The sequence below is a fragment of the Dermacentor variabilis genome, chromosome 4 (genome assembly GCF_050947875.1).
Source record: "Dermacentor variabilis isolate Ectoservices chromosome 4, ASM5094787v1, whole genome shotgun sequence".
NCBI lineage: Eukaryota > Metazoa > Arthropoda > Arachnida > Ixodida > Ixodidae > Dermacentor > Dermacentor variabilis.
The window spans coordinates 233,366,201-233,393,277 of NC_134571.1; the positions used below are offsets into that span (position 1 = coordinate 233,366,201).

The window sequence follows — 27,077 nt, forward strand, 5'->3', positions numbered from 1 at the left end:
TGTCTTGACCACTTCCGAGGAATGCAAGGCAGGCACCATTCGTTGCTTTTGCAATGCCTGAATTTTTTTCTTATCCTTCATGACACGGTGTAATTTTGGGGAGAAATCAAGTTTAACCAGATTTTCAAAATATTTGTTTGGAATGCAAAAAATAGGGAATCATTGAGTTTTATCCGTAAATGAAGGACCCTACAAATATGGTGTCAGCTGACGCAAGAGTATAATTGGAGATCTATGAGAGAGGATTTGCTCCTGGGCCAGTATAACATAAAAATATTCCAAATCGACCATTAACCCTCCGTGATAGATCAAAATGGCTCAGGGTCTGCCCATATGGGTGTGGCGCCTGCCCATATGGGCTGAACCCAAACAATTCTGAGCTATCAGGAAGGGCGAATGCCGATTTGGAATAAAAACAGATTGGAATAGTCTTACATTATAGGGGCCCGGCAGTAGACGTAAAAGAGGCTGATGATGATCATAAAGTTTGATACCCTAAGGCGCCGAATCGCCAGTCTTTGTTTGTTTCACAAATTATTTCACAGTCCCCTCAATCAAGCACCGTACATCATCCCACCGGCGCGCATATCTCCCCGTATGTCCCATCCTTACTCAATCACACGCGCACGTGCTCGCACCACTACTTTCGCGGCCTCATTTTTTTTTTCGCACAGCAGTGGACTGGAATGGCCTTCCCCGTGACATTGCAGCCATCCCGTGTTCATCAACTTTTGCGGACAACTTAACTACATTTGTTTCTCATGAAGATCACTCTCTGAAACCTTTATTTGTGAACTCACCCCTTATGTAATACCCCCTAACCGGGGTCTTTAAGGTAATAAGGAGAAGTGAAAGTGAAGTGAAGAAAGATAACTGCGTCTGCATAGCAGCATGCAACTTACATGGTACTGTGCTTCGCTAGGCTTGAACCCGCAGTTTATACTCTTTGAGTACAGTAGAGAGACAAACTGAGCTAGGTGGCTGCTGGCAGCATATGCTGCTGCGGTGGGGTTCTCCTCTGCTTTTTTTCACCAGTAATAATTCATATCAGACTAGTACGTTGTTCATGTGCATGTGCATATTTTGGGTATGCTGAATTTGAAACTGATGATGGTTTCAATATCTGAAGTAATTTCGAGGTTTGGTGTCCTCATCTATATACTCAACAAATATTTGGCACTTTTTATAACTTTTTACTGCTGTCAATTTTTAAAGAAGCCGATGATATAGAAAGTTTTTTATAAATATTTCCACATAACTTGAACCTGATGGTGACATCTATTACTAATGAAGAAAAGGCAGGCTTCTCGTGTTTAGCATATGCACCGCGACCTTTCAAGGATTTCTTTTCTTCAAGGAATGTCATAAATGCCTCTCATACGATTTACTTCATAACATTTCATTATTGCTGCTTGCCTAGCCGGCTCATGCATGTAGTCGAGGCATATTACACCACAACAGCAATGCTATTTGTTGCAAATAATAATGTGTATTGTTGCAGACGACATATATTATATCCAAGCAAGCAAGTGGCAGCATGATCACCCTCTTGACTTAGCAGCACACAGCCAGTTCATCGTGCCGATGGGCTGCTTTTCTGTTCAGGCAGCTGGGAGAGCGCCTTCTGCATTTCACTCAGCACCTCCGACGACTCGGGAGCCTCCGAGATGACCCAGGTTTCCTTGGTGCTCTGAAACTCCTCCCGGCACAGGGGACACGTTGTGTTGGACACATTCCTGCACAAGGCACAGCATAGGATTCAATGCAATATGACAGAAAGATCACATACCTCAACAACTAGTATTGCTTCAATTTTTCTGCACATTATCTCTCTCCATTTTCTTTTCCCAACTGTCACCTTTATTTTTGTTCTTGTCTTTTGAAAGAATATAAAATAAACAAGTTTATACTGAATATAAAAGTGCCACCTTGCAAAAAAATCTTGCTGAGCCTTTTCTTTTGATTGTTAGCCATTCACAAGAATTAAAGGGACTGACAACTATCCAGAACGCATGGTGAAAATGCTTGGAGAGCTTTTCACCATGTGTGCAAAATGCACGCAGAGCTGAGTTGAAGAGAGTGACGCAGGATTTGGTCAGCAATGGCTACCCCGGCCAGTTTATAATGACTGAAGAAAAGCATGCAGCTGAACCCCCTGTAAGGCCGATGAGAACAAGAAAACGGGAATCTCTCCCCTATGCACGAGGCGTGAGCGAGTCAATACCAAGAATTTTCTAAGATTATGATGTACAAATCTGCCACATCCCTTCAAGCAAGCTAAAACAACAACTCGTCTGAGTCAAAGACCACCTCGAAAAAGAAAAATTTCCGGGCGTCATCTACAAAATTCCTTACCAGGACTGCCAGGCGTGCTACATAGGCGAGACGGGGAACTTTAAAAGAAGGCTACAGCAGCACCAAAGGACACATGTTTCCAGCGCCCTGGCAGAGCATCACGAAAAGACTGGACACAGTATTAACTGGCATTCGGCTTCTATCATTGAAAGAGAAAAAATTATCATCCCGATTGCTCCTTGAATCATTCTGCATATAATCTACTACTAACACGATAAACTGGTAAACCGATAAACTGGGATAAACCGAGTTGTACGCAAGCGCATTACGTCTTCCAATGCATATATAATAAAGACCACCATGCATTCGTTCATTGTGAACAAGGTACCCGTATTGGCCGCTGAAACGTCAATCTGTGTTTTAAATTTTTTCAGTTGGCGAGTGTACGTTTACTCAGCCATGTTCTTTCCTCACCAGACTAGTTTTCGTCAAAACCTAGACTTCATGGTGAAAATGCTGTGCCGGTGGTAAGATGGTTTTACACAAGAGGATAAGCTGATATCTGCAGAATATAGATGGCAAGAGCAGTAAGGGTAAATTCTAATGCCAGTGTTTTACGGAGCACCACAACAGCCAAATGGTCACTGAACTTGTCTCACTTCTTGTTACAAAAGACATAACTTAGACATCCCTTTATTTCAGTTGCTATTATTTTGCACAAAGAACTGATGTTTGTCTCGGCGCTGGTAACAGCTCTAATGGGCAGGCCCTTGGGCTTCCTTCTCATGCACAAATTAAGCTGCCAGTACAAGTCACAGCCTCTTCTGCTACAGGGTGTCTACCAAGTAGACATTTCCAAATTCCCAGAGTTTTCCAGGTTTTCCCTAAGCCCCTTTGCAAAATTCCCTGAATGAGCCAGAACATTTGTAGCAAAGAAGACTGGCGGGCGACTTCGGAGCGTATAAATTCTTTGATTTTGCCGAACAGATGGTCGTTGTTGGTCACAGCGGCTAAACTTCCAATGGAAGTATCGGGGACCGAAGAACGTCGAGTGAGTAGACATTGCCTCCTGAGTTCGTCGTAGCTTTGACAAAGTTCAGCGACTTCAACCACGGTCCGCGGGCTTTTCGAGAGGAGCATTTGGAATGCATCGTCTTCGATGCCCTTCATTACGTGACGCATCTTGTCAGACTCAGCCATCGATGGATCGACGCGCTTGCAGAGGTCCACAACGTCTTCTATGTACTTGGTGAAGTTTTCACCGGGTTGCTGGGAACAACTGCGCAAGCGCTCTTTAGCACGGAGCTTCCGCACCTCAGGGCGACCGAAGACTTGCGGAATGTGCGCCTTGAAATCTGGCCAGGTGCCGAGGTCGGATTCGTTGTTGTGGTACCACACGCTAGCGAAACCCGTGAGATAGAAGTTCACGTAACTGAGCTTCGCAGCATCGTCCCATTTATTGTGGGCACTCACCCGCTCATATGTCGAGAGCCAACCTTCTACGTTGTATTCGTCGGAACCGCTGAAGATCGGAGGATCGCAGTGACGCACTGAGCCAGGACGAATCAGTGTTGGCGATGCCGGAGGTGTTGTTTGGCTGGCGTCGTCAGGCATGACGGCCGGCAGTGTCCAATTACGTAGTTCCAGGGTGGTTGGGGAAGTACTACACAGCACAACTCCACCAAATATGTAATGCGGTTTACTGAACAGCCAGGAACGCGACCGTCGAGCGTCAGACACCGAGAGTGCGAGCCCCTCTTCGTTGGCGGGCCGATGATGATAGTGCGTCCATAGGGTGCGCCAGTCTTCTTCGCTACAACGCCACCAACGCTCGTGCAGCGCCACCATTGCCTGTACCTCTAAGCTACGCTGAGGTTGCAGCACGACCACCTCCATCGACTTTTTCAGCACCACCGTTTGCTACACCGCCACTTCTAATCCCTCCAGTGTACACCACCAGATCACCGGCTAGCACGGGACCCTGGCGTACACCCGACAATCGCCCCGTGTGCTTCTGTGGAATCCCTGGTCATGTGGCATGGCACTTTCGCCGTCGCTTATGGCTTCAAGGTAATGACCAACCTGTCCACTCCTACGCTTCGCCAGCTTCATTCTTCTCGCCACCAAATGACTCGCACTTGCCGTCTACGAGCAACGTCATCCCTTCTACCCGTGATCGTCGCTCGCCATTCCCTTGTCGCCGCTCACTTTTCCCAATGCGGCGGCGTCCGGTACCATCGGAGCAGGAAAACTAGCTACCGCAGTTCGAGAGGCGAGAACTGCGTTCCAGTCGAACCACACAAAGCCTCGCTCTCTTCCAACGAACGTAATCGAAGTATCTGTAGAAGGAGTCATCACACTGGCATTAGTCGACACAGCCGTCGCCGTTTCAGTAGTTACGGAAGAACTTTGCCGCAAGCTTCAAAAAGTAATGACGCCCTTATCTGCGCTGTCACTCCGGACAGCAAGTTCCCAGTGCATTACCCCTGTTGCCGCATGTACCGCCCGCATCGTCATTCAAGGATACACATATACAGTCGAGTTCGTCGTCCTCTCATCCTGTTCATACGATGTCATCTTGGGGTGGGACTTCCTTTCCGATCATCAGGCCATCATTGATTGTTCTCGCGCCGAAGTTGAATTTTCTCCGCTTCCCGATACCCGTTTACGTGACTTTGACAATTTTGGTGACAAACTGGCCGTTACAGAGGTCACCTATCCCTCCGCACTCTTCTGTGATTGCGAATGTCTGCTTTACTTTCGCCTGTGACACCACTGCCCTGTTTGTCCCATCGGACATTTTTGTTCGCCGACGGTGTTCCCTTCCCTTCGCTGTCCTAACTGTCAGCGGTGGTTGCACGCGACTGCTTGTTTCCAACACTACGGCCACGCCCTTCATCTTACGTCATGGCGAGTGCCTTGGACGTCTTCAGCCTGCCGACTCAGTGACCATCTTTGACGCACCTCTTGGGAACACCTGTTCAGACGTGAACTCGTTGACTTATAGCTTGCCTTGTCCCCAGCCTACGCAAGACGTCTTCCATCGCTCAGTAGATGCCCTCTTGAGCCCTATGCAGCGTTCGCAGCTTCTCAGCCTTCTACGGAAATACAAATCTACGTTCGACTGTCAACAAGCCCCACTAGGCCGCACATCGACTGTACGTCCCGAGATCGACACCGGCACCCACGCACCACTGCGCCAGAGGCCTTATCGTGTATCACCTGCGGAGTGCCGTGTTATTGAAAATCAAGTAAGCAAAATGCTTGAGCGTGGAGTGGTTCAACCCTCTAATAGTCCCTGGGCATCACCTGTAGTCCTGGTTAAGAAAAAAGATGGCTCAATTAGATTTTGCGTCGACTACAGCCGTCTTAATCACATAACTCGCAGAGACGTCTACCCTCTACCGCGCATCGACGATGCTCTGAATTGTTTGCAAGGCGCAGAGTATTTTTCTTCGCTCGATTTACGCTCAGGCTATTGGCAAGTGCCTATGAATCCTGCCGATCGCCCGAAGACAGTCTTCGTGACCCCAGACGGCCTGTATGAGTTCAATGTTATGCCGTTTGGGCTTTGCAACGCCCCTGCTACATTCGAACGAATGATGGACAGTCTCCTTCGTGGGCTAAAGTGGAGGACATGTCTATGTTACCTTGACGATGTCATCGTCTTTTCTCCAGATTTTCCCACACATCTGTACCATCTCGAACAAGTCCTGGAGTGCATCACCGAGGAAGGCCTCTAGCTCAACTTGAAGAAATGTCGCTTTGGAGCCAAGCAGCTTGCAATACTTGGACATGTCGTATCGAAAGATGGCATACTACCTGATCGTTCCAAACTTCGCGCCATCTCCGAATTCCCGAAACCCACGTCCCTGAAAGAACTTTGGAGCTTTATCGGGCTCTGCTCCTACTTTCGTCGTTTTATCCGGAATTTCGCTTCTGTCATTGCTCCCTTGACTCGGCTGCTTTGCAGCGACACAAGACTTTCTACTTGGGCCACATCTTGCGACGATGTTTTTGAAACAATGCGGCGTTTGCTGACTTCGCCTCCCGTGCTGCGCCATTTCGACCCCCCGGCCCCCATGGAAGTCCACACCGATGCCAGCGGCGTAGGACTTGGTGCCGTGCTTGCACAGCGAAAAAGTGGGCATGATGAATACGTAGTAGCCTACGCAAGCCGAACACTAACGAAAGCGGAATCCAACTACTCCGTCACCGAAAAGGAGTGCCCGGCTATCATCTGGGCCCTTGGAAAATTCCGACCCTACTTGTACAGTCGCCCCTCCGACGTCATTACAGATCACCATGCTTTATGTTGGTTATCGACTTTAAAAGATCCGTCTGGCAGCCTTGCGCGATGGGCTCTATGGTTACAAGACTTCGACATACGTGTTATTTACCGGTCTGGCCATAAACACACCGACGCGGATGCCCTCTCTCGGTCGCCCACACCAAGTGACACGACTTGTATTTCAGTCATCGAATCGGCATTTTCGTTGCCTGTGCACGTCAACATGGCTGTGGAGCAACGCAGATCCCTGGATTGCGGCACTTATGTATTGCGTTTCTGACACTTCAACAACACGCCCTTCACGCGCTATCCGCCGCCAAGCTTCTCATTTTGAGTTACGGGATGGTGTTCTCTATCGTCGAAATTATGCTTCCGATGGCCGCAAATGGTTATTAGTCGTCCCCCGCCATATGCGCACAGATGTATGCTCTGCTCTCCATTCAGACCCGCAATGCGCCCATGCCGCCTCTTCAAGACTTACACCAGGCTTCGTTCCCGCTTTTATTGGCGTGGCATGTATAATTTTGTGCGAAAGTACATTTGGTTGTGCACAGCGTGCCAACGACGCAAGCTTCCTGCCCCTCGTCCTTCTGGTCTTTTACAGCCCATTCCTTGTCCGTCCCGGCCATTCGACTGCGTCGGCATCGATCTCTACGGTCCTCTTCCCTGCACATCAGCTGGCAATCGCTGGATTATTGTCGCTGTCGACCACCTCAACCGCTATGCAGAAATTGTGGCACTGCAAGCAGCGACAGCCCACGACATTGCATCCTTCCTCCTGCATCACTTCATACTGCGTCATGGGGCACCACGGGAACTTCTGAGTGACAGAGGGCGTGCGTTTCTTTCCGAAGTTCTTAACGCCCTTCTGACCATGTGCCATACCGTTCATCGCACCACTACAGCTTATCATCCGCAAACGAACGGCATAACAGAACGGTTCAATCGTACTTTGGGCGACATGCTACCCATGTACATTACATCGGATTATACCAACTGGGATCTTGTTTTGCCATATGTTACGTACGCCTATAACACCGCTTCACAGGCCCCAATGGGATTTTTGCCATTCTTCCTTGTCTATGGCCGTGAACCTACCTGTACGCTCGACACCATTCTCCCCTACTGGCCTGACCGATCAGAGAGCACGCCTTTGTCTGAAGCCTCCAAGTATGCCAAGGAATGCCGTCAGCTGGCCCGTTCATTCACGGCGGAAGACCAGAGTCTCCGAAAATTCCGTCGCGATGATGACCGACCTCCCTGCACCTACCAGCCGGACTCACTAGTCTGGCTTTGGATACCTTCAAGCACCCCTGGTCTGTCTTCTAAACTCCTCGCTAAATACCACGGTCCCTACCGCGTCATACAACAGACAACGCCAGTCAACTACGTTGTCGAGCCGCGAACGCCGTCTACTGACTTGAGGCGTCGCGGACGCGAGACAGTGCACGTCTAGAGGCTTAAACCCTATTACGACCCCCTTGTCCTCGCTTCTCCTTGAGTGACCAGGATGGCTGCTTCTTCTCCAGGGGGCAGTTGTAGTGAAGAAGACTGGCGCGCCCTATGGACACACTATCATCATCGGCCCGCCGACGAAGAGGGGCTCGCGCTCTCGGTGTCTGACGCTCGACTGAGACGGTCGTGTTCCTGGCTGTTCAATAAACCGCATTACACTTTGTAAGGAGTAATATCTATTTTATTTAAAAAGAAAACAGAGGGAACAGCAAACAAAATGGTAAAACCCATTCCAAATTGAGTCGAACATATTCAAATACGAATGAAAGGGAGACGCATACATAAGTAAATATTTTTGAATATGAGCTAGTTCTATCAACTGATAGCAAGCTCTTCGGTATGAGGCATGAACTTTGTCACAACTAAAATTCCTCTCAGTAGCTGGAAAGTCCACCTCAACTGTCCTGACATGCTCTCAGCCCGTACACAACATCTCAGTGTTCGGTTTCCCTGCTTTAAAGTTTATTTTGGTTTGAATAAGGGACACCTGCATCTCGGTGTCAGCCAACACTTTGTTTTTTGAACTCAAGCTCTTTCGAAGAGGCGGCGGCACTCTTCCTTTCCCGTTAATTCCTCAGTGCGTCAGTCCTTTCTGTTCTCGCCCTCATTCTGCCACGCGTTCACCCCATGGACCATTTGAAGCATCCTCTTGGTCAGTTGTACAGTCAACGTTAAATTTTGCGGACTCCCAGGGCCCGCAAAAACATCCGAAAAATCGGGCAATCCGAAAAAAACTAATGCATGTACTCAACTGCCCTTAAGGGCTAAAATTGCCACAGGCACGTCCAAAGAGCTCTTAAGGCCTGCCTTATTAGGCAGGCCTTAAGAGCCTAATATCGGTGCTCGTACTGTGACAGGAGCCAGGGGCACACGTGTGTATAATTAAGGAATACATGCTGTATCCCGTGACAATTGCCCCTTCCCACGCTTGTTATCCTTTACCGCGTAACACTGCTGTACTAAGGCAAAGCTAACTTTCGGAGACTGGCATTACGCAACGCGCTGTGCTTTGCGAGCTTCGAAGCCAATCGCGAGGACTTCAAAGGCGGAGTCAGTACCATTGCTGACAGCGGCGAATTCTTTCAATGAAAAACACATCACCGCACGGCAAGAAGCTTAAAGGGACACTAAAGAGAAAAATGATTTCTTCTGCATCAGTAGATTAGCTTTCTACGGCACCGAAAACACCACTCTTACCACAATAAGACGCTTGGTAAGCCAGAAAAAGCGCACAAACGAAAGAAAGGTGGCGACGCCTCCTTCAAGTTCCCGCAACTGGTCGCTGTGAAGCCATGGATTTTGATGGCATCTTCTAGGGCCTACTAATTATATATAGCGGTACAGATTGACTACATTGTGTTCCAAAGGAACAAAATATTCAACATGCCAAGTTTCGGGAACCTTTACTCAGCCAACGCGGCCCAAATGCGAAAACATACTTTGGAGTCCCTGACGTCACACTGACGTCCCGGCGTCGGGGTTTCGGCGCAAAATTCAAATACTGATACTTCGACCTTCATTTTCTCATCTAATACCGAAACTTTTATTTCGAAATGACTGCCTGCAGGGTTCTCAAACAATGCTTTATTTGCCTTTATTAGCAGCTAGGCCTAACGTTACCGCGGTGGTGGCTTTGGCTGCCAGCAGATCTGCGTGCGAGAGTGCCGGTTCGAGGCGGCGGTGGCTTTGATTAATGCCATTTCAGACCTGCTGCAGTCAGGGCAATATACACTGACTATATGGAGTACGTGGTGGTGCCGCAAAGCTGTGCGAATTATCGGGCATGTTCGAAAAATCGGGCGTCTGGAAAATCGGTCGTTAACTACTCTGGCAATACCTCGTGCCGGTGGCACGGCGTCAATGACGATTCGTTGCAATTCCTCTGTTACTGGAGCCAGTATGAACACGACTTTCGTTCCTTTTCAATAAAGTTACAGTATAATTTTCCCTGCTAAAAGAACAAATTATCCGGGTTTTCCCTGAATATTTCCAGACTATTCAAATTCCGTGAGAATTCCCGGTTTTCCCGGTTGGTAGACATCCTGCTGCCAGGACGTGAGTGAAGTGAGAATTAGTGAAAGTACTAATAAATGTAAACACTGTGTCATTATTTAGTATACTTTGGCGGCGCCTCTGGGACACCAAAGGGGCAACGGGGACACCTAAGCTGGAACCCAAACTGTTCTGTGGGTTCGGTCGAGGTTATTGCTTGCTGGGAGTGTATTCGATCAGCTGTCTGCAATCCTGTACTCGAACACCCCAGCATGCTTCGGCCTCAGCAGCCCCAACCTACTTACCACCCTGAGTACAGCCCCTGCTTCCCCTTCAGTGCCCAGCAGATTCTGCACTGCCCGCTTTATTATAATCTGAGGAGCTTATTTAAGGCCTCCAGTTTCTGCTATTACTTTAATTTTGGCATGACAAATTGCCTCACATGACCAAATGGCACAGTAACTGTATATTCCCACCTGCAGAAAGAAGCATGAAAAAAAAAAGAGGCACAGTAAGGTAGAAAGTTAACTGAAGAAAAAAAATGCGTATTTTAGATGGGCACAAAAAAAAAATGGCAACACGAAGAAGAGAACACACAATGAGCACAGTCTAACAAGTACAGTTTATTAGGAACAAAACATAAAAAGAAAACATGACTATTGCGAACACGTCATTATGCGACATCATGGAATACATTACCAAGAAGCTGCGACTCATAATCTAACAATGAGACAGACAGTACAGATACACAACTATCATGCTGCCTTTGATTATGGAAAGCTCCTACAAGTTCATGCGCTTCTTTATCTTCGAGCTTGGTGATGCACCATGCTGAAAGCAGGGAGGGTGACCTTTCACTGGAACAGCTGGGTGTGTGACGTGCGCCCCTGACACCACATACCCAGAGATATGCCAGCGGCATAGTCAGTGGCAGCCTAGTCCCGTGACTGCACTTTTATTTTTTAATGTGTTGCCATTCTTAGGGTACTTCACGCTGTTTCTGGCGATCAATCCAGCCAGCCAGCCAGCCAGCCAGCCAGCCAGCCAGCCAGCCAGCCAGCCAGCCAGCCAGCCAGCCAGCCAGCCAGCCAGCCAGCCAGCCAGCCAGCCAGCCAGCCCAGCCCAGCCCAGCCCAGCCGAGCCCAGCCCAGCCCTGCCAGCCTGCCTGTCTGCAGGGTGAAGTCGTTTACAACAAAGTATCAAGTGTTCAGCCGTTTCCTCCTCCTCTCCACACGCCCCGCGCAACAAGTCCATCTCCTGGTATCTGGCTCGGTAAACTTTTGTCCGTAGTACACCTGTCCTGGCCTCAAACAAGAATGGGCTTCCCTTAGAGTTATCGTAAATATTTTCTTTGACTATTTCTTGCTTGAACGTCCTGCATGTCTCTAATGCTGACAATAAAATTCAAACAGCGCTAGACGACAGGACCAGAAAGAGGAGGAGACAAACACGGCGCTGAACTTACAACTGATTTAATTGAAGTAAGAAGTAAACATTTATACGTACAAAATTGGGCACGCATGCGCCCGGTCATACATCGATGATCAGATACAAACTCCGGACAGCCAACATACGCACGCGTTGTACCTGCCTTGCAATCTACCCTTTATGCAGCAATGCCATTTCTTTCGCTGACAAGATTAAAGTTTGCTAACGCAACCATTAGATTTTCTGATGATATGGAATGTTTCAGCGACTTCTTTGGTAGTCTTGTCACTATGAAAAAATAACAATTGTGTATCGTCAAAGAAAGGTACACATTTACAAATACGGCAATGCTTTGCCAGGTTAGTGTCTTTTTTGTCCAATGAATTGGCATGCTCCATTAGTCTAATATTGATGCAACGGGCTGTCTGGCCTATGTAAGTTTCACCACAAGATAAAGGAATTTGGTAGACAGCACCCTTCTTGCAACTGATGTACTTATTGACATGATTTACCTTGCATGCAGCATTCCGTTAAATCATGTAAATCAAGCAAGGTAAATCATGTCAATAAGTACATTGTACATCAGTTGCAAGAAGGGCGCTGTCTACCAAATTCCTTTATCTTGTGGTCAAACTTACATAGGCCAGACAGGCCGTTGCATCAATATTAGACTAATGGAGCATGCCAATTCATTGGACAAAAAAGACACTAACCTGGCAAAGCATTGCAGTATTTGTAGATGCGTACCTTTCTTTGACGATACACAATTGTTATTTTTTCATAGTGACAAGACTACCAGAGAAGTTGCTGAAACATTCGATATCATCAGAAAATCTAATAGTTGCGTTAGCAAAACATCTTTAATCTTGTCAGCGAAAGAAATGGCATTGCTGCATAAAGGGTAGATTGCAAGGCAGGTACAACACGTGCGTATGTTGACTGTCCGGAGTTTGTATCTGATCATCGATGTATGACCGGGCGCATGCGTGCCCAGTTTTGTACGTATAAATGTTGACTTCTTACTTCAAATAAATCAGTTGTAAGTTCAGCGCCGTGTTTGTCTCCTCCTCTTTCTGGTCCTGTCATCTAGCACTGTTTGAATTTTATTGTTACCATGGAACACCAACTCGCCCAATCCGCTGCCCTTCTAATGCTGATTTGGTTTGCATCTCTGTTTTCCACATACCCCTCTCTGTCTCCTTAACCTTTTTCTTGACAGACGATTCCTTACCTGTCCCCCCACTGCTGCCCAAGTATTTGCCTGACAATTTTCTAGTTCGCGTCTTCCACCTTGCGTCAACATTCCTCGTGTATAAGTAACTGAAAACCTTCCTAGCCCACTGCATTTCCCTCGTTTTTCTCAATCGCTCCTCAAATGCTACCTTGCTACTAGCCTCTCTGCCCTCAAAAGAAGACCATCCCAGATCCTCCTGCACCCCAAGATTTTAAGTCTTGCCATGTGCTCCCAGAGCAAGCCTACCCGCACCACATTGCCTAGTTTCCAACTGTGTCCGGGTCTCTGTACTCATACATAGAACTGCGTTGGCAAAAGTCAGGCCCGGAACCATTACCTCCTTCCATATCCCTCGTACCACCTCGTACCTATTGTAGTTCCACAGTGCCCTACTCTTCATAATCGCTGCACTTCTGTTACCTTTAGTCGTTACAAATTTTTCATACTCTATCAGATACTCAATTCCATTATTTATCCACACCCCAAGATACTTGTACTTATCGACTATCTCAATCGTGGCTTCCTGTATCCTATGCTCGCCGCAAATGTTATCATTAAAAATCATGACAGCTGATTTTTATTTTCTAAACTTCAAGCCTAATCTGGTCTCCTTCTGTACCACATATGTCGATCAATATCTGCAGATATTCTGCATTGTAAGCCATTAATACAATATCATCCACACACATCAGTCCTAGTAATGACTGTTCAATCAATTTTCCTTGCTTGAAGAATGATAGTTTGAAGCCAAGTACACTTTGCTTTATCTTGGCCACTAATCCTTGTAGGTACAGCATAAACAACAGAGGTGACAATGGACGCCCTTGCCGAATCATTACAAGCTCCGAAACCTGCTTTTCCCATTGTATAATCACCTGGTTACATTTATAAATGTCTTTCAAGAAATTGGTTACTCTATCTTGCACTCCTAAAGTTCCCAGAATGCCCCACAAGCCCTCTTGAAGTACACTGTCATAGGCTCCCTTGATATCCAAAAAAGCCAGCCATAAGGGTCTGTGTTCCTTTTCAGCTATTTCAATGCACTGTGTTAGTGAGAACAGATTGTCTTCTGGACTCGTATGCTTCTGCAACCCATTTTGTAGCTCTCCAGGCACCCCCTCGTTATCTACCCATGCCTGCAGTCTGTCTCTTATAATCTGCGTAACCACCCTGTAAACCACTGACGTCACTGTTATAGGCCGGCAGTTATTTATGTCAGCTTTGTCCCCCTTTCCCTTATATATCATTCTCATCTTACTTAGCCTCCATTCGTCAGGTACTTTACCATCCATTAACATTTTGCTCACCACCTCCCTTAATGCTTTCTTAGATTTCGGGCCTGATTTCTTTATTAACATAATTGGAATACCATTCGGGCCTGCCGACGTGCTACTTGGTACCCTCTTCTCAGCCCTTTCGCACTCTACTTGTCAAGCGAAAGCAGTGGATTGACCGGGCTATCCCTCTCCGACATACTGCATGTACCATTTCTCTGTTCTGTAAATTTTTTCCCTTATCATGGTTACTATATGCTCCATTGCCCCCTCTCCTACTAGCCGAGTACCTTGAGCTGTTACTATATACCTCTGCTCTAGGCTTGTCCTATTACCCAAGGAGTTCAGATGTTGCCAGAATTTCCTAGCTGCCTGTTTATCTTTTTTATTGCTTACTTCTGACAGCCATTGGGACCCTTCTGTCTTAATTTTCTCATTGATCAAATAGGATGCTTCCCTTCTGCATTTTATGTAGTTTTCCCATTTTCTCTCTACTTCTGCTTCAGGTTCTTCCTTACTTTTGGAATACCTGTGTTCCCTGAAGGCTTGCTGATGTTTCTTCGTGGCCTTCTTAACCTCTTCATCCCACCAGCTCTTGAGTTTTCATATCCCTTGCCCTGCATCGTATCCTCACGGCTGCCAAACGCGTTACCTGAATGGAGATGCGACAGCGCTGAGATGAGAGGAGGCGCTGGCTACACTGCCTTGTCCGACCTGGCAACACTGCTGCGCACCTGCTCGTCTCTCACTGGCTGGTCCGAGGCAGACGGTGTCCGGTGTTGTCACGGCAAACTCATGGGCAAACATAGCGCTTGCTCAAAGAGAAGCGGGGACGCGAGGCTTAAGCTACAGCTGCCTCAGAAATAGTCTATTTTTCTCTTTCTTGTGATTTTTACTGGAGTTATCTGGCACCCACGGAGATAGTCATCGAAGGCAGCAAGCCGGTGTACCCTTCCAGGCCTCATCAGTGTGTGCGATCACCAACAGAAACAGACGGAGCGCAGGAAGTGTGTGTTGTGTTTACGAGAGCGTCAGAAGAAATATTTGAAGCCGTCAACTTCGTGATTTGTTGTGCCATGCTTCGCGTTTGCATCGCAAATGAGAAGTCCATCACATATACATGCATTCCGAGCAGGACATATGTTCAGGGTGTGGCGAAATAAGTAGTGTCCGATTGGCACACCCATCGTACTCAATTGGTATCTGTTCTGTGTATGCGGTTCGTTGCCGGTCAGTGGTGAACTCCAGTCCTTTGCGACTTTCACAAGTAACAATGCGATCGGTAGCGATAAGTTTTTATTGCCTCGTTATCGCTGCCCATCCACGTGTGCTGTGAAGCGTGTTGCCAGCTGCGATGCGCCGTGGTGACCCCGACGTTCGAGCTGTGTTCTTGATGTTATGAAATGTGTGCGCAAGCTACAAGTCGTGATATATATGTGCGATGTGTTGCAGCATTGCTGGGTGTAGAAGTGCTCATTCTACGTGATGTGCGTGTGTCCAGAAGTGAACTGTGCAGGAGTGTTGCCGATCGCATTTTCATATGTAATACCCTTTAGATAGGCCCTATCACACCAGCCTTTTCTGCTTCGTGTCTGTATCGTTTGTTTCAGAAGTTGTTACTGCACTTTTGAAGGTGGTTCGATTGTGGGGGAGATTAGGGAACATCATAATAGTTATGTGCATCAAGACATACAGCACTGTCCTGAAATGTGGACATGCCTAACAGCACCAATGAATAAAAATTTCGGGCAGCCTTGCTTTATATCATGTGGTCATTGGTGTGAATAGCAAGAATTTCTAGATTTCACAAAGTAAATTGCTTTATATTTTATGATGCAAGCGGCTTACATACCCCAAAATCCTAACTGCTTGTTTTCAGTGACTAAGCACAGAGTCTGTGAAGACGCCAGTGGCATGGTAGATGAATATGTTATAGGTAAGAACTGGATACTTCCTTCTTATTAAGTACAAATTTTACGTTTGCTGACAAAAAGCAACATGAATGTAAAAATGAACACATAAGACAAGTAATAACAAGTAACAAGTAAGTGTCCCAGGTATGGTGATGTATGATGTTCTGCTAGCAGCCAGCAGAACTGCGTGAAATAAATTTTGCCCACAGTTCTTCCTCACTGGCTAGCTATGGTCATGTTACTAATAGGGGCAGAATTGGGTAAGCGAAAGTTTGCCGTTGCTTTGTATATCCACCCTATTTGATTATCTAGTGTAGCAAACATGTGATGCCCCCTCAGGCATAATGTTTGTTCGCCGCTAGGCTCGGTGGCCTGCCAAGCTCGGCAAGCAACACTGAACACTGCACTGCAATAGGGGTTATGGTACCTGGCCTCACATTCGGAAATTCAGTACTGTGCATGAAATCGGAAGTTCAGGCATGCATGGAAACGAGACAGAGAAGTGTAGGCAGGTTGGCCTTAGGAGCCCACGGGAACACCCCTAATGAGGGAGTGCAGGGGGACATGGGATGGACGTCATTCGAAGGTAGAGAGGCAATAAGTAAACTAAAATTTGAACAGAGACTCCCAGCACTGGAGGAAAAAAGGTGGGCAGGAAAAGTGTACAAATATCTGTACATGAAAAGTTTAAACACAAAGTGGACACTCAGAACGAGGAAGCTGAGGAATAGATACCTACAGCCGAGGGAGGGGGTCCAACGTGGTTCTAGTGTGGGAAAGGAGGTGAAGGAGACGGAAAGAAAAATGTGCGAAGAAAGAATGGTCGGAAAGCCAGCGCTATCAATGTATAGGTCACAAAAACAGGAGATTATGAGAGAGCTCTTATTTGATAACTCGCGGGGTAGCTCACTATTATTCGAAGCTAGGACGGGGGTTTTGAGAACGAAAACATACAGGGCTAAATTTGAAGACGTGGACCTTCGGTGCGCAGCTTGCGGAGCCGAAATGGAGACCACTGAGCATATAGTGCTGAGATGCACAGACCTTCGCCCGACCCTGGCAGAGGGTACAGTGGCAGATATGGAAGGGGCATTAGGTTTTCCCGGGGAACGAGGGCAAATAGACGAGATAACAGTGGCAGTAACGAAGGGGAGGCTAGAGGATTGGTGGAGGAAGTCAAGGGATAGATAATACCATAAACCGGGGAGATAATGGTTCCTCTACTGTTTTAGATAGTTATATTGGGGGGAGGAGGGGAGTGAAAACTAGGTTAAGGAAAAAAGGATATAAAGAAAGGGAAAAAAATAATAATAAAATAGGAGGGGGAGCAAAAGGCTAGGTGGCGCCAGCCGCCGCCCGTTACAAAGGGTATAGCCGCCATCCATCCATCCATCCATCCATCCATATCCATAGAGGAAAAGCTGGGCCGGAAAAGTGGGAACCTCTAGTAGGGTGGCTAGAAGGGGAGGTGTGAATACCGGTGGCGCTTTCCTTCAGGCGCGCGTGACCCCCTTGCGCACCGATGCCACCAGGGGGAATGTGGCGCTGCCGCTCGCGGCGGGGGACTCGTAGCCGTGCTGGCCTGCGCCTCCGTTGTCAGTTGGTCTCAGCGCCCCTTTTGGAGTGTTCCTCGCGACAATACGTAATTCGAGGGCGAGATGCAGTCGGCAGCGAAAAAGAAGACGGAGCTTTGTGCCCGGATGTGATACTGGGTGCAAGAAAACCTCCGAAAAGGTATCTCTTCCGTGCCCCTGCCTGCAAACAAGCATTTGCCAAACGGGATCGAGTGGTCCCAATGGTCAGGCCAGGCTCATTGAAGCTATGACGTCGAGGTTCCCTGCAGAAGTCATGAGGTTATTTTAACATAGTTTTTCTCTCAAAATGGTGCATGATTGTTCTCTTTGGTTTTTCAGATGGGGCAGCAAGCAAGAGGCCACCCTTGATGAAACTCTTCCGTTTCTTGATGAATGGGAGGATCACTCCAATGGGCAACAAAACACCTTCAAAAGTACCTTACCGACAATGCTGACATCATGTACATGATGACTTCGAAACTGAGCCAAGACCGCCTAGAGCAATGTTTTGGCGTTGTGAGACAAGCGAGTGGGGCAAACAATCATCCTACCCCACCTCAATTCATTCTAGTCATAAGGTGTGTATACGTGCAAGCTTGGTAAATAGTACCAATGTTTTACAGAAGTTCGGCATGCTTAAGTAACAAATGTTGCTTGCGCACATCCAGGTGTCTTAGTTTCTAGAACCTCACAAGGAGTCCCAAGGACGGCAATGTGTCGTCGGATGTCCTGGAGTTGTTATCTGTTGGAGAGGTGCTGGCTGAACAAGAAAGCCACAGTGAAGACAGCGTGAAGGCTGTGCCAACAGATGCCGTGCAAGTGGCTGTGGACCACCAAAGTTATGTAGAGCACCACAGCGACGCACGGCTTAAAGTTTATTACATTGCAGGTTATGGGGCGAGAAGGCGTGTTTTGCCCACACATTGTGAAGACTGCAAAGCAGCATGTCTTAGTGATAAAGGCAATATCCCCAGAGAACTTCCATCAGAGGCATCCAAAGAGTGGCACCTTGAGGGCCTTTTATATCCCTCAGAATCGTTCTATAAGCTGGACAATGCCCTTGAAAACAAACTCACTCGTTTATTCAGTATAACACGCGCCGTGGTTGCTCAGTGGCTATGGTGTTGGGCTGCTGAGCACGAGGTCGTGGGATCGCATCCCGGCCACAGCGGCCGCATTTTGATGGGGGCGAAATGCGAAAACACCCGTGTCCTTAGATCTAGGTGCACGTTAAAGAATTCCAGGTGGTCTAAATTTCCGGAGCCCTCCACTACGCCGTGCCTCATAATCAGAAAATGGTTTTGGCACGTAGAACCCCATAATTTTTAATTCAGTGTAACACGCTGGCATGCCAAAGCTGTGGCCGAGATTTTGCAGTAAATTGGTTAAACATCAAAGATTGGTTGCCTAGACCATTCTGCTACCCTGACAGCCTCAGTTATACGTTTTTATTGCCTCACAGAGATTCACTTTTTGCTTAAAGGTGTCAATCAGCAGAGCAGTGAGAAGAAACGGAAAACACTGAAACCTTGTGTGTTGTAAATTTTTTTCCTCACTTGTAAATAAACGATTTCATGACCAGATCTGTTGCTTCACCATCTGCAATCATAGTAAATTGCTTATATGAGCGTCAAAATGACAAGCTACAGGTCTGCAAGCGCAGACAAAAAGTGGTTTGTAAACACGTCCAGACGTTATCAGGTAATGTCTGCAGTTTACAGGTCTTACGGCACGCATAGGGTGATTGACTGCTAATCTCGAGGACGACGGTCGCATTTTCAGGGAGGCGATAAGCAAGGCGCCTGTGCGCCGTATGATGTCAAAAAAAAATTATGGGGTTTTACGTGCCAAAACCACTTTCTGATTATGAGGCACGCCGTAGTGGGGGACTCCGGAAATTTGGACCACCTGGGGTTCTTTAACGTGCACCTAAATCTAAGTACACGGGTGTTTTCGCATTTCGCCCCCATCGAAATGCGGCCGCCGTGGCCCGTATGATGTCAGTGCGCGTTAAAGAACCCGAAGTGGTCGAAATTATTTCGAAGCCCCCACTAGCCCCTAACACCGAAAGCCAGCTCACGAAATGCACACAGACGAAACGCGTTTGAATCTCGATACAGTGCGAACTGGGCCCGTAAAATTTCGCAGGTGTAACGATGTGGGCTGACATAACATTGTTGTCATGATAAAGATTAATTCTTTGACGTTCGCAGAAAGCGCGCGATACCCGAAACGGGCTCACTTTCCCTTCGGTGGTAGAGATGCAGCCGACGCGAGGCTGGCGAGGCGCTCATTTCGGCTGCGTGCTTACCCCGCCTTGGTCAACAGCGCCGCCCCGCGGCATCGGTGCGCTGTGGGGACACGTTTGCGCCGCCGGTATTCACACCTCCCCTGCTAGCCACCCTACCTCTAGGGCGCCGCTATAGTGCCTAGAATATACTTGCTAGTGTGCCGAGGGCGCGCGCTCGCGTGGCCGCCGAGGCAATGCCTTCCCGCAGCCACCGCGTGGTGGCGCTGCCAATCACTAAGGTGCCGCAGCACGTCGGCAGGCCCCGATGGTATTCCAATTACGTTAATAAAGAAATTGGGCCCGAAATCTAAGAAAGCATTGAGGGAGGTGGTGAGCAAAATGCTAGTGGATGGTAAAGTACCTGACGAATGGAGGCTAAGTAGGATGAGAATGATATATAAGGGAAAGGGGGACAAAGCTGACATAAATAACTACCGGCCTATAACAGTGACGTCAGTGGTTTACAGGGTGGTTATGCAGATTATAAAGGACAGACTGCAGGCATGGGTAGAGAACGAGGGGGTACTTGGAGAGCTACAAAATGGGTTCCGGAAGCATAGGAGGCTAGAAGGCAATCTGTTCTCGCTAACACAGTGCATTGAAATAGCTGAAAAGGAACACAGACCCCTATGGCTGGCTTTTTTGGACATCAAGGGAGCCTATGACAGTGTACTTCAAGAGGGCTTGTGGGGCATTCTGGAAACTTTAGGAGTGCGAGATGGAGTAACCAATTTCTTAAAAGATATCTATGAAGGTAACCGGGTGATTATACAATGGGAAAAGCAGGTTTCGGAGCCTGTGATGATTCGGCGGGGGCTTAGGCAGGGGTGCCCATTGTCACCTCTGATGTTTATGCTGTACCTACAAGAAGGTCTAGAGGCCAAAATACAGCAAAGCGGACTCGGCTTCAACCTATCATTTCTCAAGCAAGGAAAATTGATTGAACATCATTACCAGGACTGATGTACGCGGATGATATTGTATTAATGGCTGACAATGCAGAAGATCTGCAGGAATTAATGGACATATGTGGTACAGAAGGAGACAGGTTAGGCTTGAAGTTTAGCAAAGAAAAATCAGCAGTCATGATTTTTAATGATAACAGTTGCGGCGAGCATAAGATACAGGAGGCCACGCTGGAGATAGTCGATAAATACAAGTACCTTGGGGTGTGGATAAATAATGGCATTGAGTATCTGACAGAGTACGAAAAATATCTAACGACTAAAGGTAACAGAAGTGCAGCGATTATGAAGAGTAGGGCACTGTGGAACTACAATAGGTACGAGGTAGTACGAGGGATATGGAAGGGGGTAATGGTACCAGGCCTGACTTTTGCCAATGCAGTTCTATGTATTAGAACAGAGACCCGGCAACAGTTGGAAATTAGGCAACGTGGTGTGGGTAGGCTCGCTCTGGGAGCACATGGCAAGACACCAAATCTTGGAGTGCAGGGGGATCTGGGATGGTCTTCTTTCGAGGGCAGAGAGGCTAGTAGCAAGATAGCATTTGAGGAGCGATTGAGAAAAATGGGGGAAATTCGGTGGGCTAGGAAGGTTTTCAGTTACTTATACACGAGGAATGTTGACACGAGGTGGAGGAAGCGAACTAGAAAATTGACAAGCAAATACTTGGGCAGTAGCGGGGGAACAAGTAAGGAATCATCTGTCAAGAAAAAGCTTAAGGAGGCAGAGAGGGGTATGTGGAGTACAGAGATGCAAACCAAATCGGCATTGGAGACATACAGGACGTTTAAGCAAGAAATAGCCAAAGAAAATATTTACGATAACTCTAAGGGAAACTCATTGTTGTTCGAAGCCAGGACAGGTGTACTGAGGACTAAAACGTACCGAGCCAGATACCAGGAGATAGATTTGGTGTGCGAGGCGTGTAGAGAGGAGGAGGAAACGGCGGAACACCTGATACTTGCTTGTAAACAACTTCACCCTGCAGTTGAATCTAACGGGGAACTATTCAAAGCCTTGGGTTTTAAAGACAGTGAAAGTAGAATAGACTTTGAACAGGTAGAAATAACTAAACGGAGGCTATCTGATTGGTGGACAATATCAACGCAAAAGTAAAGGAGTAAATACATAGGTATGCATGCATATAGAACCATTAAAGGCTAGGTGGCGCGCGCCGCCGCCGCCCGATTCAAAGGGTTGAGCCACAATCATCCATCCATCCATCCATCCGTGCCACCAGGCCTCGTTCGCTGCCGAGGCAGCGTAGGTGCGGCAACTCTGACGTTGGTGCGCTGCGCTTTTCACTGAGAAAGCCTGTCTCTGAAGGCTTTGAGAGCAGTTTTTGCTTAAAAACTCTACTGGCTGGAGACAATCTTACCGCCCTGGCATTATCCGGAAAAAATCCTGGACTGAAACAGCGCTCGGCGAAACGTTTGACACGTACAACCAGGTCCAGTTTGCTAAATTTCTATTCGTTTATTCTTTGTGGTGAACCGCGAGAGGACTTAAGCAGAAGTCATAGTGACCGGCTAATGTTCAGCGAGGTACCCAACTTGAAATAAGCAACGAAATTTGATGCGTTGGCCGCATTACGTTGTTGTGATAGAACGATCGAGTATGGTCCGGACTCATTGTTGCTACATGGAAACTCAATTCTGATCGAGATTTTATTCGACTAGGGGCCAGTCGATTGCGATCAGGCATCGCGATCGCGGGTGAAGGATATCGTATACACCTTCATGCTGAGTGAGCGCTCAGCCAGCTCTGTGCAGGTGGAAAGACCGAGTAGTGGCCCCCATTGTCAATGGCGAGCAGAACATCTAACCCGGAATGGCGTCGCATATAGGTAAAAGACAAAAGCAGGGCACTATTGCTCTTTCCTACGACGGCTTCCGTCTTCGAAGATCGCATGTGACGATCAACACAAGCAGTTAGAATAGGACACACTATTGGTGTATTTTACTTGCAAGTCACAGCTAGCTTGCTTAATACATAAATACTTACGCAGGTGTGTATGAGCTTGCGCTTCCCTTTGTAACGGAACAAAAGAAAATTGTGATCGTATAATTGATTCTTATTTACAAATATGGAATACAGTAAAAACAGATAAAAAATACACAGCAACAAAAACAAGCGAAATCTTGACATTATTTACCTAAAAGTTTTCATCAAATGAGACATTACACTGGAATCATTGTTGATTAAGTGAAAATAAATCATTTGCGGCTGGTTGATAAAGATTTACCTGGTCTACAATTTTATTATCAAACAAAACGAAAGGGCGTGGAACGACGCACACGCAAACCCCACTCAGAACTGGACACCAGTGGCGCCACGGGGCCGCTCCGACAGACGTCTAAACAAGTTGCTCATCAACGCGAATTCAGAAACATGCACCCGCACACACAAACGGCTCATGGCCATGAAATTACACCATACTCACAATATATGGAAAAACTGCACTGCTTTCATGCTTCAAGAAATTTCGTCAATCAGCAGGCCGCCGCCACAGCTAAAGGCATCCATGTGCTTTGTCTTCTCCTTTAAAGCGCTGAAGATATTTGGATTTAGTCCAAATCCACCTTTAAACTGCTGCAGGTATTTCTGCAGGCAAGTTCGTCCGGGCAAAACAAATATCTTCTCTCTCCGCAAGTGCTCATACAATTTTGGGCTTCGCATTCTCATCAAGATGCATTCGATAACCCAGTTGTCGTCATATGCCATTCCCTTCACAGACCTCCGTCGAGCAGCATGAAAACAAGTCCTTACAGCGAGTTGCTGCTTTTGGGGGAGGGACTTAATTTTAGCTTCGACTGCAGACTCACTTAGCGTCTCATTCTGCGCCTTCATTAGAGCCACTTGCTGCTGCGCACCTGCCAGTTTTCTCTTCGCTCCTTGCAGAGCACGAGAAATGTTGCTGCTTTTGTTTGGCTGACTGCATGCTTGCTTCCTCTTTCTGCGCAGCTTGTTCTGGGTAAGTCTCCGCTGGTATTTGCATTGAGCACAGCTCTCCCCTTCAGACTCGGCGGTCAAGCGACACTTTTCTGCAAAATACTTCCCCATGAATGACATGTGCTTTGCTGAATCAGGTTTCAGGCCACATCCGCCACAAAGAACCTCCAATGCACTGCGCCTAATTAGTTCTTCAGCTTCAACTTTTGTTGTAAGCACGTGCTTGCTATGTTCTTTTCCAAGAAAATACACTGTAGCGACCACAGAGCTGCTTACAGGCATCAAGCTTCCAAATGTTAGCATTCTTTCTATATACAAAGTGGCAAAGTTATTTTTTTCCGCTCGATAACGTGCGTAGGCTACAGAGCCAGCAGGTGCTTCAGATAGCTTGGCCCAGGTTTCAGGAATACAAATTGAGTCGAACGGATGGTGATCTTTAACAGCAATACAACCCATCTGCTGCTGCGGGCATGAGTTCTCACACGGCTCTTCTGTTGCTGGTGGCTCGTCGGAGACATCGTCGAGCGTGCTTGACGCTCCATCGCTGACGCCTGCACCGGCACTGCGCTTTTGCCGTTAAGCGGCAGGTTGGTCACACAAGTTCCTTACTTTTCGTTTCGATGTCTTCTTAGGCAGAAGGTATTTCGGATAGTTGTCGAATAGCGTTGGCATTGCGTCGGGCATGAGACGTGGTCTGTCTCGGGCGAGCTCGTTGACAACACCGTTCACCGTCACTTTGAACGTTCTTTCCATATAGCGGTCTTCAAAATGTTTTTCGCAGACAACACACGTTGGAGTCAACTTGCGGTCCTGTCTTCTGATCAGCCGCTCTCACTCCGCAAGCCGTGTTGGGTCCGAGGGCACACCGAACATGGAAGCTTTGTCCGGATTCGACAGGTAGCCACTCCGACAGAGCGGCACGAAACACGTTTTTTCCCGGCCTTTATGCTTCGAGTTTAGCATCATTAGTCGCTGTGGTCTTCCCTCACACGGAACAGGACGGAGAAAAACGCAGGAAAAAGCGCAGATCCGACTAAAATACTATAATACACACCGCGCACGACCAATGCAACTGCAGCGACTGCGGCATGCGAGGCAGCGACGGCATAAAGGCACGGATGGGTGGATGGATGGATGATTGTGGCTCAACCCTTTGAATCGGGCGGCGGCGGCGCGCGCCACCTAGCCTTTAATGGTTCTATATGCATGCATACCTATGTATTTACTCCTTTACTTTTGCGTTGATATTGTCCACCAATCAGATAGCCTCCGTTTAGTTATTTCTACCTGTTCAAAGTCTATTCTACTTTCACTGTCTTTAAAACCCAAGGCTTTGAATAGTTCCCCGTTAGATTCAACTGCAGGGTGAAGTTGTTTACAAGCAAGTATCAGGTGTTCCGCCGTTTCCTCCTCCTCTCTACACGCCTCGCACACCAAATCTATCTCCTGGTATCTGGCTCGGTACGTTTTAGTCCTCAGTACACCTGTCCTGGCTTCGAACAACAATGAGTTTCCCTTAGAGTTATCGTAAATATTTTCTTTGGCTATTTCTTGCTTAAACGTCCTGTATGTCTCCAATGCCGATTTGGTTTGCATCTCTGTACTCCACATACCCCTCTCTGCCTCCTTAAGCTTTTTCTTGACAGATGATTCCTTACTTGTTCCCCCGCTACTGCCCAAGTATTTGCTTGTCAATTTTCTAGTTCGCTTCCTCCACCTCGTGTCAACATTCCTCGTGTATAAGTAACTGAAAACCTTCCTAGCCCACCGAATTTCCCCCATTTTTCTCAATCGCTCCTCAAATGCTATCTTGCTACTAGCCTCTCTGCCCTCGAAAGAAGACCATCCCAGATCCCCCTGCACTCCAAGATTTGGTGTCTTGCCATGTGCTCCCAGAGCGAGCCTACCCACACCACGTTGCCTAATTTCCAACTGTTGCCGGGTCTCTGTTCTAATACATAGAACTGCATTGGCAAAAGTCAGGCCTGGTACCATTACCCCCTTCCATATCACTCGTACTACCTCGTACCTATTGTAGTTCCACAGTGCCCTACTCTTCATAATCGCTGCACTTCTGTTACCTTTAGTCGTTAGATATTTTTCGTACTCTGTCAGATACTCAATGCCATTATTTATCCACACCCCAAGGTACTTGTATTTATCGACTATCTCCAGCGTGGCCTCCTGTATCTTATGCTCGCCGCAACTGTTATCATTAAAAATCATGACTGCTGATTTTTCTTTGCTAAACTTCAAGCCTAACCTGTCTCCTTCTGTACCACATATGTTCATTAATTCCTGCAGATCTTCTGCATTGTCAGCCAATATTACAATATCATCCACGTACATCAGTCCTGGTAATGACTGTTCAATCAATTTTCCTTGCTTGAGAAATGATAGGTTGAAGCCGAGTCCGCTTTGCTGTATTTTGGCCTCCAAACCTTGTAGGTACAGCATAAACATCAGAGGTGACAATGGGCACCCCTGCCTAAGCCCCCGCCGAATCATCACAGGCTCTGAAACCTGCTTTTCCCATTGTATAATCACCCGGTTACCTTTATAGATATCTTTTAAGAAATTGGTTACTCCATCTTGCACTCCTAAAGTTTCCAGAATGCCCCACAAGCCCTCTTGAAGTACACTGTCATAGGCTCCCTTGATGTCCAAAAAAGCCAGCCATAGGGGTCTGTGTTCCTTTTCAGCTATTTCAATGCACTGTGTTAGCGAGAACAGATTGTCTTCTAGCCTCCTATGCTTCCGGAACCCATTTTGTAGCTCTCCAAGTACCCCCTCGTTCTCTACCCATGCCTGCAGTCTGTCCTTTATAATCTGCATAACCACCCTGTAAACCACTGACGTCACTGTTATAGGCCGGTAGTTATTTATGTCAGCTTTGTCCCCCTTTCCCTTATATATCATTCTCATCCTACTTAGCCTCCATTCGTCAGGTACTTTACCATCCACTAGCATTTTGCTCACCACCTCCCTCAATGTTTTCTTAGATTTCGGGCCCAATTTCTTTATTAACATAATTGGAATACCATCGGGGCCTGCCGATGTGTTACTTGGTACCCTCTTCTCCGCCCTTTCCCACTCTTTTTGTCCAAGCGAAAGCAGTGGGTTGACCGGGCTATCCCTCTCCGACGTACTGCATGTACCATTTGTCTGTTTTGTAAATTTTTCCCTCATCATGGTTTCTATATGCTTCATTGCCGCCTCTCCTTCTAACCGAGTACCTTGAGCTGTTACTATATACCTCTGCTCTAGGCTTGTCCTATTACCCAAGGAGTTCAGATGTTGCCAGAATTTTCTAGCTGCCTGTTTATCTTTTTTATTGCTTATTTTTAACCTTAA

At 47.3% G+C, this 27,077-nt stretch overlaps 1 protein-coding gene across 5 annotated transcripts in view; it reads right to left on the reverse strand.

The window, feature by feature from the left end:
- Window positions 1–1,464: 1,464 nt before the first annotated feature.
- Window positions 1,465–27,077, reverse strand: part of LOC142580199 (RING finger protein 141-like) — a 253,897-nt gene continuing 228,284 nt past the window's right edge. For all 5 annotated transcript variants that reach the window (XM_075691085.1, XM_075691086.1, XM_075691083.1 and 2 more), the window contains one exon: window positions 1,465–1,736. In XM_075691085.1, the coding sequence (XP_075547200.1) occupies window positions 1,574–1,736 (163 nt within the window). In that variant the 3' untranslated portion in view covers window positions 1,465–1,573. The remainder of the gene's footprint in view (window positions 1,737–27,077) is intronic.